Source organism: Nicotiana tomentosiformis, chromosome 11 (assembly GCF_000390325.3).
Source record: "Nicotiana tomentosiformis chromosome 11, ASM39032v3, whole genome shotgun sequence".
NCBI lineage: Eukaryota > Viridiplantae > Streptophyta > Magnoliopsida > Solanales > Solanaceae > Nicotiana > Nicotiana tomentosiformis.
In genome coordinates, this window is record NC_090822.1 from 12,557,350 (window position 1) to 12,570,463 (window position 13,114).

At 37.0% G+C, this 13,114-nt stretch overlaps 1 protein-coding gene and 1 long non-coding RNA gene across 3 annotated transcripts; one reads left to right on the top strand and one right to left on the bottom strand.

The window, feature by feature from the left end:
- Nucleotides 1-1,416: 1,416 nt before the first annotated feature.
- LOC104086934 (uncharacterized) lies at nt 1,417-2,416 on the top strand. The gene is made up of 2 exons (XR_684197.1): nt 1,417-1,505; nt 2,220-2,416. It is a non-coding gene; the product is annotated as an uncharacterized lncRNA (long non-coding RNA).
- Nucleotides 2,417-5,165: 2,749 nt separating this feature from the next.
- LOC104086935 (uncharacterized) lies at nt 5,166-10,555 on the bottom strand. 2 transcript variants are annotated; one of them, XM_009591295.4, is made up of 10 exons: nt 10,396-10,555; nt 8,226-8,307; nt 7,504-7,578; nt 7,370-7,406; nt 6,997-7,080; nt 6,850-6,910; nt 6,617-6,723; nt 6,350-6,415; nt 5,532-5,672; nt 5,166-5,461 (listed from the first exon to the last, which is right to left on the bottom strand). In XM_009591295.4, the coding sequence occupies exons 1-9, from the start codon at nt 10,475-10,477 to the stop codon at nt 5,577-5,579; spliced, it is 690 nt and encodes a 229-aa protein (XP_009589590.1). In that variant the 5' UTR covers nt 10,478-10,555; the 3' UTR covers nt 5,166-5,461; nt 5,532-5,576. The 2 variants fall into 2 exon arrangements, with proteins under 2 accessions (XP_009589590.1, XP_033509487.1); XM_033653596.2 differs by having other exon boundaries at nt 5,166-5,672.
- Between the last annotated feature and the right edge of the window lie 2,559 nt (nt 10,556-13,114).

The following is a 13,114-nucleotide window of genomic DNA, read 5'->3' on the forward strand; positions in this document are numbered from 1 at the left end:
GCGCCTATACGTCCGCTTCTATGGACAGGCCTCCCCAAGCACTAGTCCGCTTTTGCGATCGACCTTCCGCATAAGCGAAGACCTTCCGCAGAAGTGACTCCGCTTCTGCGGCCCTCACACCGCACATGCGACCACTGGCCATTTTCCCTAGCCCCGCACATGCGTTCCATTGCTCACTTCTGCGGGCTCGCACCTGCAGTCAACCTTGCGCAGGTGCGATTATACTAGAACCAGCCCAACACTAGAAAATCTTTATAGTCCAAAAATGATCCGTTAATCATCCGAAACTCATGCGAGGTCCCCAGGACCTCAACCAAACATATCAATCAGTCCTAAAACATCATATGGATTTAGTCGAGCCTTTAAATCACATCAAACACCGCTAAAAATACGAATTGTGCATCGATTCAAGCCTAATGAACTTTAGAATTTCAAACTTCTACATCCGACGTCGAAACCTATCAAATCAAGTCCAATTGACCTCAAATTTTGTACACAAGTCATGATTGACATTACAAACCTACTCCAACTTCCGAAATCAGAATCCAACCTCGATATCAAAAAGTTCACTCCCTGTCAAACTTTCCAAAAATCATCCTATTTTTCAACTTTCGCCAATTGACGCTAAAATGACCTACGGACTTCCAATTCAACATCAGAACACGCTCCTAAGACCAAAATCACCCTACGGAGCTATAGGAACCGTCAAAATTTTATTCCAGGATCTTCTTAACACAGTTCGAATTACGGTCAATTCCTATGACTTAAACTTTTATTTTAGGGACTGTGTATCCCGTTTTACTCCGAAACCAAAAATAAATCCTCCCGGCAAGTTACATAACCACTAAATGAAGTGGAGGGAGCAATAAATAGGGGTTCGGGACTACTACTCTCAAAACGACCGGTCAGGTTGTTACAAATAGTAATCTAACAATATCGAAAAAATTAAAGGTATGGAACCTCGTTAAATAGTATTCTAACAATATCAGAAAATTAAAGGTATGAAACCTCATTAAATAGTAACAAAATCCAGATAATTGTTAAAAGGATGGAACCTCGTTAAATATTATTCTAACAATATCAGAAAATTAAAAGGATAAAACCTCATTAAAAAGGTAAGAAAATCAAGATAATCATTATAAAAATGAAACCTCGTTAAATATTATTCTAACAATGTCATAAAATTAAAGGGTGAAACCTCATTAAAATAGTAACAAAATCAAGATAATTATTAAAAAGATGAAACCTCATTAAAATAGTACTCTAAAAATATCAAAAAATTAAAGGGATGAATCAAAATGAAATAGTAAGAAAATCCAGATAATTATTAAAGAAATGCAACCTTATTAAATAGCAATGAATAATTAACTCTATATAAGCTATCCAAATGCTTCATCCTTTCATTATCAAAATTCCATTTTTAAGAAAAACAAAAAGTATGGAAAAATCTTCGCCTTTGTTTAAAGTTCTATTTCTCCTTGTGTTGTTTTTCATGGGCAATGCAGGTACCATCTCTTTACTTGTTACATTTTGTTTTTGGTAAGAGGTGAAATTCGCAGCCGCTACGATCTGTGCCATAGTCTCTGCCCTTCGAGTGAGCATTATGTAGTGAGCACTTTGTGCGCACTGGGTAAACCTCCCCCTGTGTAATAGCCTGCAAACCACACCACTAGGCAAGTCCCGTGTGACAGGCTCAACCCAGAAGACATTAAGGGAGGAATCGATCCCAGACCGCCCTCCAATTGTACAATTCTTCGTGCTATGACCTTATTTACCTAATCGTAGACTTATTGCAGCTTCCCGAATTTTGATGCGTTATATTAATTTCACAATACCAGCAGTATTAGTATTACTTTTGTATTTTCTTATGCTTAGTTTTCTTTTATTACATGTTATTTCTGTTTATTATTCGTATTCCTATTCATGTTTCTTTCGCTTCGGTTAATCTATTATCGTACTGTTATTATTGCTTGCTGCTATTGCTTTTTTTCTTTAAAAAAATTTCTTGAGTCGAGAGTCTATCAGAAATAATATCTCTATTCTATCAAGGTAGGGGTAGGATATACATACACTCTACCGTTTCCATACTCCACCCGTGAGTATATTAGTTTCACAAAAGGAAGTTTGAAAAAGTAAAAAGAAAAACACAAGGAAGAATATTTTGTTGTATTATTTATTTCATTTTAATCTTTTTTTTTTTTTTTTTTTGGTTATGACAGAGGCAAAGGTTTGTATTGGATTTAGCAAAACATACAAGGGACCATGTACAGAGAAGGTAGACGCTGGAAAATGTACGGATGCCTGCAAAAAAGAGGGTTTCGTATTCGGACAGTGTACTAGCTTTAGCCACAAAGGCCAATGTTATTGTGAAAAGCCATGCCCTCCCAATTAATTAATATCTCCCTTAATTAATAAATATTTTTCTTTTCTTATTACGTTAAAATTATGTAATTCTTTATGAGGCCTAATTAAATAATTAGCATATAATCTAATGTATCCTTTGATGATCAATTATAGAATGGTAGCATTTGGGAGCTTTTTAATACTAATATATCCTTTCTCCATATTAATATTGTTATTATTATTATAGTATTATCTTATTCTTCAACTTTATTATTATTGTTATTTTTTTACTTTGATATTTGTACTATTTTTTTCTATTAATATCTTTCTTTTCTTCAGTATTTTTATAATAGCCTTGTTTTACTATTTTTTATATTTATTTTTGAAAACGTTTTTCTTGATCCGAAGATCTATTGAAAACAATCGCTCTATCTCACACAAGGTAGGAGTTTGTGTGCTCGTATTCACTTTTGGAGTCACTCGCTTTTAAATCACGGCTAGGTAAATAAGTAAAAACTAGTCTGTTAAAGAAGAAAAACTTGGGAAAATAACTTGTAAAATTTCTATATATATAGCCCTTAAATCACAAAGTCCATGATAAGAAACATACGAACAATATATTATCAGTTGAACTAAAAAGAACTTACTCTATCATGCCTGGCAACTTATTTGTATCCTGATATATCCTTTGATGATCAAGTATAAAATAGTCTTTCGTAACTTTTTTTTTTTTATCATTATTACATTTTTATGGGTCCATCCTCGAGCACTTACAGACAGAGGCGAAACCATGATTTGAAGTTTATGGGTTCGAGATTGTAGTATGTTTAAGTTACTGGGCTATAAATTAATAATTTAAACATATTTAATGAAATTCTTAAGACAAATACAGAGTTTGGACCAAAACTATTGAGTTCAGCCAAACCCGTATCGCGCATTCTATCTCCGCCCCTGCTGACGGATACGGTTTGAAACTCTATGAATAATGGGTCCGACCACTACCATTCTTCATTTAAATATTATATATTTTTTTTGTATGTGATAGGTTTCAAATCCATGATGTGTGTCTAACCAACACATCACAAGTTGCGCTCTTACTGATTTGTATTGTGTCGTCGGACATTTCAATTCACCTAATTTCAACATTTATTCAAACTAGGGGTTAAGAAAAACAATGCAGGTTGAATATTCTTATGCCTCCAGAAATTACAATAACAATATATAAATGGCGCACGTTCATTTCTAAGATGAGCATAAGTTTCAACACCCCCTTTATAAAATTCAATTTTCAATTAGGACTTAAATTTCAAACCGACTCTAGTCAGCTATATGAATTCTCTATCTTCATTCACTCAATCTAAAGTAGTTGGAATCAGCCTTATGAAACCTCTGTATCTGTTCCGCCCCATACGGGCTCATTTCATTCCAATATCAATAAATACTCACTTGATAAAATTGCAAGATGAAAATATTATTTTAATCTGTTTCTTGGGACCCAATCCTCAAATAGACATTCAAGAAACAAGATAAATTCCATCTTGTTAAATGAATCTCGATATTCAAACCAGCGTATAGCCCGTTTGGCCAAGTTAGAAAAATTATTTTTTTTTAGAAGTATTTTTTTTCAAAAGTAGTTTTGGTGAGAAACAGTTTGTATTTAACTAATTAATTTAAAAAGTACTTCTAAGCAACAATTATTGTTTGGCCAAGCTTTTAAAAAGTGCTTCTAAGTGTATTTTTCTCAAAAGTGCTTATAAAAAAAGTGCTTCCGGAAGAAGCTATTTTTTTCTGCTACTCCTCGGAAGTAGTTTTTTTTCTTCTAAAAGCTTGGCCAAACACTTTAAATTTAAAAGTGTTATTTCTATGCCTGAACATTATCAACCTCAGCCTTATCCTCCCCCTCTCTTTTATCGTCCTTGTCAGGCTTTTAGTTGCTCGATACCTCGTTGCCACTTAACACATAGCCCAATGTTCTTCTTATCAATGTACTCTTCGTTGAATACTCTGATAAGTATTGAGTTCAAACGAACCCGGTACCTTCATGTTGCATCGGCTCCTGGCTCTCATCCACAGCTTCACAGGTCGAACCATATTTTTCATTAAGCAATCCTCAGACCAGTGCACTTCTATACCTCATCTTTTTATCGTGTTTTTTTTTCTTTGCATGTTTCAAATATGCGCCTTTATAGGCATATGAGGTAGCCTAGCTGTTGAATAAATGGCTCTGGCAATTATAATCGTCACGAGAGAATATGGTACTTGACTAGGGTTATATTCTTTTTAGGGTTGCATGAGACGATGTTGTTTTGGTCCAAGAAATTAAAGTGGTGAAGCCAGTGGCGAAATAATATGGTAAATTTTGGCATCATTGCAGAAGAGGATAAGACGTGGGTTAAGAAGGTGGCTATAGCTATGAGTTTTGGTGGGTTGTGGTGGTGGAGTTTGAGGGATGAAGTTGAGTCTTTAGTGGTTGATTTTTTTGGTTGGTGGGTTGTATTATATGATTGTGGCAATTGGCATGGTTAAGGTGGTGAAGGCTCTCATTTGGTTAATATGTTTCAATTTGTTTTGTGGGAATGTGGTTGACTCTTATGATCCTGGCCATTCTACGAAACTCTCACTGAATAATGGAACCCGCCTCTCTACCATTCTTCACTTAAATACAAGGTTTTGTCTACGGTAGTTAGAATCAAACCTGTAACTCTGCCCTTAAACCACACATCACGTGGTACGCTCTTATCACTATAATAACGACCGGAGGCTGACACATTGGAAGATCTTGTCTCAGAAGAAAAAGAAAAACAGATAAACCACACATTCAGTTTCACTTAAGAAGCTGTTTTCACTCCATTCACATGTATGATTGCCATCCGGAGATCGAATGATGCCCATCACTTTGTAAATTGTTGAAATTTCAAAATCAATTAATAATAAAAAATAAAAAAAAGATGTAGCATACATTTTGATTGTAACTCAAAAGAAGAAGAAAGCAAAAAATCAAAAACTTGGTATATCCCCCTTGAAACAAATGTGTCAAACCATCATCAGACATGCAGTATATCAGCTCTTGCAGCTTCCATGAATCGTGCAAGCAAAAATGGCGCATACTCTTCGACCACTATGAGGGAAAAGATGCACACCTTAGTTTTTTCACATTGTTCGTTTGTTGAAATTAGTATGGGGCAAACCTGGTCCTGTTAGCATTTCAGAAGGAACTCGCTTTCATGCGGAGGTCAGCTTTGCTTTTCTTTCATCCAGTCTACAAAATTATCCAAAATCACAGGCCATGCTTGATCTGTATCATAGTTTTTAAGGTCTGGAAAGCTAATCTGCAAAAAAGTGATGACGACGCCCACCAAAAGAATGACCAGCAATTCAATTCATGAAAAAAATCAAATAGTACTTGAAAAGCCGATTAGTGTTTCTCAAAGAACAAATAACGGAAATTAACTAGATACATCTATAGGTGCTCCCATATGCGTCTGATCATAGTGCAAAAAATAGTTGATAGAAACAAAACAAGGATGCCAGAAAGTTAAATGAAATCTTTATTTCCGTTAAATTAGCATTTGAATAAAATTACTTGTGTGGTCCTCAAAGTTTGGCCAAAGTTGGAATTTGGTCTCCCTCCTCTAATCATATCACCCTGAATTACAGAGTTTGAGATTGGTGTTTACACAGTGCCTTAGGTCATTGGCGGGCAAATCAAATTCCATTTCTGGTGAAACATAAACTACAATTTGATGAATCACAAGTGCAAAACTGGAAGAAGAATGTCATAATGAATACTGACAAAAAGGAAGGAGAAACTGGGAAAAATGAACTAGGAACCGAGAGGAAGACTTGGAGTATCTTTTTACCATATAAAACACACACAACACACACACGCGCGCGCACACTCGTTGGAAAACTACAGGCTTAAGTGGCATTTTTATGAGTTGCCGCAGAAGAAAACAACTAGAGCATCAAGTAAGCTAGAAGGAACTATACAGCAAAAATAGTTTACCTCTTGGCAAAATCGAAGAAAATTCGTCCATTGATCCATGTTGATAACTTTATAATCAGTCTGATTCTAGTATCACGGAAAATACAGAGAATCAGTGCTTTCAAATAAATTAATGAAAATTAAAGACTAACATCATTTTCATAACAATATAAAAGCCTAAACTGTAGGATCCTTCAGGCAATTATATGAAGAGTTAAGCCTCTGAACCTAGGCACATTTCATTATCTATTGACATACACTATACAATTTACAAAGGTGAGTACTTACCTTGAGAAACTCAGTAAATGAGTCGACCTGACTCCGGAATTGGGACCCCAGAACAAGATCAATCAGTAGACAAATGCTCTCAATGTCCACACACTTCTGCTTATCCTCTGAGAAAGACAAACCAGGCACATGTTAGTAGTGGATTAGCTAAATCAAGAGTTATGCACCATAAACGTCAAATAAAATATGAAACCTACTAGGCTACAAAATTGCCTCTCAAAGAGAAGTTTTACCGGTAAGGCAGTAACGAAAAGCGTAGCAATAAAAATCCTCAAAATTTTCAGGCATCATGACCTGAATATGCAAATGAACCAAGGTCACCATTACGAATCTTGAAATCAGCCCAGCTAAGTTACTAAAGAGAGCTGGCAATAACATACCTCTGCTTCCAATTTTGGCAGCGCTTTTTTCAATTTGTTAATAGTATCAACCCCGAGATCTTTTAACCCTCTTCGCCATTCATCCTGACAATTGGAAAAGAGATCCCCGACACGTAGAGAGAACTAGATTAGTCACCGAGGAAGAATGCACCAAGAGCATATCAAGGATTAAAAGCAAAATGCCAAAACCAACTCAGATGAGAATTTAGTTGAATCAACAGAAAGAACAAACAAAATATAGGCAATCACAAAAGAACCAAATGCCAGACAATTCCAATGATACAGCATCCGTATGAATACATCACAAAAATAAAACACATTGAAATGGTTTATAGTCAAAAGAAAGCTGAACAAATAAAGAGCAGTAACTTACCTGAGTAAAATATCCCTGCTTTTCGGCTTTCATTTTCCTGATCCATGTGAATGGTCAGTCATGTATTACAGAAACACAACATTTCCTTTAATAACGACTGATCACAGAGCACATATTGGCAGCAGATGGCTTACCAAGCGAGCATCAAAATTCTGACATTAGTATGATCCACTCCTAGATCTGAGCATAGTGCCTCAATCCCCTCTGGACTGTGAAACAAAATATATAGAAACTCAATGAAGATTCCAACATCCTTTACGCCTCTTGTCAACCCGCATATGCAAAGCTAGGTAAGTTTCAAATGTTAACTAAAAGATAGTGATGGCACAATCTACCTCTGATACCATAATTGCAATCAATTGTTAAAACTTCATTCATAAATTTATCATATCTCAGTTAAATGCTAGGATTAAAGAAAGAAATACTAGATAAGAGGTAATTCTGATATTCTTTTGACTATCAGCTAATGCCTAGATGACTGGACCAACAACTATTTGGTCTCAGCGGACCATAGTAATGTTGCTAATCAAGAACATTTATTTTAGGTAATCTTGGTTTCACAAAATTGGGAATCAAATCAATCGACTTCCAAAAAAATCCTAAGAATGACGTAATTTTCAGCTGTTGCTTCCGTCAAAGCTAAGTACTTAAGGGGCTGTAGATTATCATGTATCCGTTGTTCGGCTAGGTAAATCATGGATCAAACAATTAGCAAAAGGTGAAATTAGTTTTAAAGTAGAAAAGCTTGGGAAAATAATTTGTAGAATTGCTATATATATATATAACCCTTAAATCACAAAGTTCACGGAAAGAAACATACGAACAATAGATTATCAATTGAAACAAAGGAACTCACTCGATCATGCCTAGCAACTTATTGGCATACTTCTGAAAAAGATTATCAACAGATATTCCGAACTTCGAAGTCTTGCCTGAAGCTGAATAAAACAATGAAATGGTCAGGAAACTACAAGTGAAGGCAAAGAACAATATAATTGTAACACATTGACCATACTAAGAAAGACGAGAATAAAAATTAAACAAAAATTACAAACATCTAGCTAGAGAAAATTTCTTTCATGGAAAGAGAACTTGTTGAATCAACACATAATACAACATTCATGGTCTTCGACATTGTTAACAAAATTTTATTTAAAAAATGAGCAGAATTTGGACCAGAACTTGGAAATTAAGACAGAAAACAATTTTATGCTTATTCCAAACAGAAATGAAATAAACAGGGACCAAACTGTAAGGTGGGACATCCAGAAGTTACATACTCAACATGTTTATACATAACGAAAGAATTTGAGACTACTGAAGCATGATAAATCTCACTTCAAATATAGAGCAAGAACAATTACCAGGAAACAATGTATAGAACGACCCACAGTAAGTAAATCAACTTTCCATGCCTTAGTTTACAAAAGGCAGTTTACTTATAGTCCAGTAGCTTCTTACAGCAATCCCATGTGAAGACCAGAACCTAGACTCAAATGCCATATCTAGTGTTCTGTAAGGGTGTATTTGGATACCATTAACCTCAAACAAGCTACAGAAACTCAAAAAAAATAGAGTATTGACCTGCATTGTGTCCTTGTGCATTTTAATTTACCTAATTTCAAGATTTATTCAAACTAGGGTTTAAGAAAAGCAATGCAGGTTGAATCTTACGCTTCCTTCAGATATTACGATCACAATATACATGCATGAATGACAAGAGTGGGTTGCTCTAGTAGTAAGCACCCTCCACTTCCAACCAAGAGGTTGTGAGTTCAAGTCACCCCAAGAGCAAGGTGGGTAGTTCTTGGAGAGAGGGAACCGAGAGTCTATCGGAAACAGCCTCTCTACCCCATGGTAGAGGTAAGGTCTGCGTACACACTACCCTCCCCACACCCCACTAGTGGGATTATACTGGGTTGTTATTGTAATATACATGCACGAATATTTCTTAGATTAGCAAAAGTTTCAACATCCCCTTAATACAGATCAACCATTCAACTAAGACTCATATTCCAAATTGGTTAGGAACGGCCCTATGAATCCTCTATATACATTCATTCAATCCAAACTAGAGTCAGATCTATGAATCCTCTATATCCATTCATTTGATCCAAATTAGTTGGAGTCAGCTCTATGAATCCTTTTATAAACGTTATGCCCCATTCGGGCCCATCTCATTCCAATGTCCACAAACACTCACTTGATGTAAATGCAAGACAGAAATATTTAGTTAAGCTGTTTCTTGGGACCCAATCCCCATAATGCTAAAAACTTACCCGCACCTGGTGTTTACACCAAACCAATAAATGTAAGTAGACATGTGCCTTTCACACACATTTATCACTTAATCATGTTTAAGTGATATACATTCTCAGTTAAACTTGGTGTGGGTAAGTATTTACTTCCCCAATACACATTTTTTTAAAAAGAAAGAAAAATAATAATAATAATGTCCATCTTATTAAGCAAATGTTAATATTCAAACTACTTTGGTCGGTAATAGGAATCCTCTATATCCCTCTCCAATACAGGTAGATACCCAATTGATATTCTTTTTTTTAAGTCCGAGAAACCCACTTGGGGCCAATCCATAGGACCAACCATAGCCTTGGAAACTCAGGAACAATCGCCCCCTCCTCTAGCCTTCTCCACTTAAATACCGGACTTGTAGGACTCTAAACATATGACCTAAGTTACAAGTCCCTCAACCTTTGCCACTTGAACTAATCCCTGGGGCCAGTAGATACCCAATTGACATTGATGCAACAATAAAAGTGTTCATTCTTTTATTTTTCTTGGGACCCAAATCCCCAAATACCCATTCAAGTACCAAGAAACAAGATAAATCCAACACATTAAACAAATTTTGAAATTCAAAAGCTCCCCCCCCCCCTCCCCACCCCCCCAAAAAGAAAGAGCTTCCATCAGTAAGCAAATAAACCCAAAAACACTTATAATGAACAGTAACTACTGATCACATAGATAAGATATGTTACATAGAGAAAGGGGGAAAAAGAATTTACCAGAGTTGACAGACTCAGTGCGTGAAGATTTAGCAGAAGTGGATTTGGGTGAGTCGGACTTTCTCTTAGATGCTCGAGGCATTATTCGCAGTACGATTTGAAAGCCTCTTAAGGGGGAATTTGGAGAGGTTTTTGCTTTGCAGAGTGTGGAATATATAAAGGTATAGGGGTGGGTGTTGTGGGGTAGGTAAGTGTAGGGGGTGGTCAGGGGGCGTACCCACTGGGATGTGGATAAAAGAGAAGGTTCCACCCACAGTAAAACTAAAAGGACAAAATAGAAGGTGAAAAAAAGAAAACTATGACAAGTAAAAATGTACCCCAAGTACAATTTTAGATGTTCTAACGTGAGTCGTTTGGTTACCGGGATAAAAATATTAATTCCAATATAAAATTAAAACTATAGTTATCCCATGGTTGGTTGTGGATATTAATTAATATTAATATAAATTTCAATATTAAAATTGTGATATTAGTTATCTCATATAAAAGATGAGATAAATAATTCCACGTATGTATGGGTAAATATGTTCATATTTAATGTTAGCATGAGGGAGTGACACGTGGAGGCGAAAACAAAAGGGCCTAAGGACAATGATCTCGCTTGGTATCAGACGGAATGATATCCATAAAGACGAAGTAAATGCCCACCACCTGGTAGCATTTAATAAGAAATATTCTATAGTATTAAATACACGGTCCGTTATAGAGAATACAACATTCATTGCTCATTGTTATACATTCGTTAATGGCCCTCATAATTGTCATTAAAGAAGGGCCTGATCTTAGGACCTCATTCCCTAGACGCCACTATAAATAGTGATCCTCATAACCATTGTAAGGCACACGAATTTTCTGACAAGCATACACTATATTCTATCAAAAGCTCAATAACATTTTACTTTCTTGCTTATTTATATTGTTTTTATTGTCTCCGGTAGCTTTGAGCCCGGGACTAAGATATCTGTCGTTTTATTTCAATTTCAAGGCTAAGTCTTACATTTTTGTCCAATTCATCTATTATTTTTGGATCAAATCGATTCACTTGTCTATAAACCACGTATAAAGTCAACTATACCGTTTTACAAGTAAACAGTTTGGCGCCCACCGTAGGGCATAGACAGTCGTGTAATTGAATAGATCCCTGCATCTTTTACTAACTTGTTTGATTCTTTGATTCTTAGGAAAAATCATTAAGAATGCAGATAACGGTGTCAACACCACACACAACGTTGAGGCTCAAGGAAATCAGCCTCAGCACGAAGATTCCATCAGTGATACACGTAACGAGGGGAACAAGGCCATGTCGGTTCATGACGGGCAATATCCACGACATGTTTGAGAGGCAACCCCTGACGATGCTGAAGATGAGCACGTCGTTGAAACAATACGGATCATGAGGGAACAACAAAGGGCCAGTATGGGTCATCTCTCGTGGCAAAATCAGATCATGGCGGAATTAAAGCAGGCGTTGTCAGGTGCTTCCAACAACGCGAATGGATGAGGTCCAGTTCCTCCCGGTGCTCCCGCAAATTAAACAACACAGAGGGTCGACAACAACACCCCGGGGGCGTGGTCGGCTTCGATAGGATCGGGGGGGACGGTGGCGGATCCAGTAACAACGACAAGAATGATCCCTTTAAAACCGAACTTATGCGGTTTATGAGGAAAATAAACGCTTAAATGGATCAAATTCCGGGTGCACCACCAGTCTGAAAGGGCCGGACTCAAAGAAGTACACACAATTGTCATTCAAACCAAGTACGGCACCAGAATTGATCTCGAAGCGATTTAAAATGCCAGACGTGCCAAAGTATGATGGGACTTCAGATCCTCATGAGGACATCACCACCTATACAACGGTTGTGAAGGAAAACGATTTAGCTCCGCACGAGATTGAGTCAGTCTCACTGAAAAAGTTTGGGGAGACTCTTATGAAGGGAGCACTAACATGGTATTCGCTTTTTCCCGAGCATTCAATAGACTCCTTTGAGATGATCTCAAACTCTTTCATCAAGGCCCATGCCGAGGCCCGAAAGGTACAGGCCCGAAAGACCGACATATTCAGGATTGCACAAGGAGAATCTGAGTTGCTGCAGGAGTTTGTGACCGTATTCCAGAAAGAAATGATGTTGTTACCGGTCATACCGGGGGAATGGGTAGCTGAAGAATTCACCAAAGGTCTGAATCCGAGAAGTTCCAATGCTTCCCAGAAATTAAAAGAAAGTTTGCTCGAGTTCCAAGCAACAACTTGGGCGGATGTTCACAATTGATACGAGTCAAAGATAAGGATTGAGGATGATCATCTCAGTTTCTCAGCATCGGCCAGGGGTCGAAATCGGGAAAAGAATAAAGAAAAATTGAAAGATAATTTTGACACAGATCGATGGTGTTCAAGGGGTCGGTTTTTGCCCTATTTACGGGCCGAAGGACATTGTAGAGGTTTTCGATCGGCGGATAGATTTGCTACAGATAGGAGAATTGATCGCGACGAACTAACAGGTCGTTGCAGGACAAGGAAACGTCAGGTTCTCTAGATTCTTCATACCACATGCTTTTCGAATACAACTTTAACGTCAGCGTAGTGGAGCTGGTCTCGGCTATAAGTGTAATGACCCGATCGATCATTTTGGAGCTCTAGCTCGTTCGGTGATTTGGGTCCATGAGCAGCTTCACTTCAGGTATTATGACTTGTACGCGTGGTCAGAATTGAATTTCGAAG

Excerpts from the sequence above, each read along its gene's own strand:
- LOC104086935 (XM_009591295.4), bottom strand. The coding sequence starts at position 10,477 with ATGCCTCGAGCATCTAAGAGAAAGTCCGACTCACCCAAATCCACTTCT. Across the intron at positions 7,579-8,225 it reads AAGTTGCTAGGCATGATCGA|TCCAGAGGGGATTGAGGCAC; the intron begins GTGAGTTCCTTT and ends TTTGTTTCACAG. Across the intron at positions 5,673-6,349 it reads TTCTTCGATTTTGCCAAGAG|ATTAGCTTTCCAGACCTTAA; the intron begins GTAAACTATTTT and ends ACTTTTTTGCAG.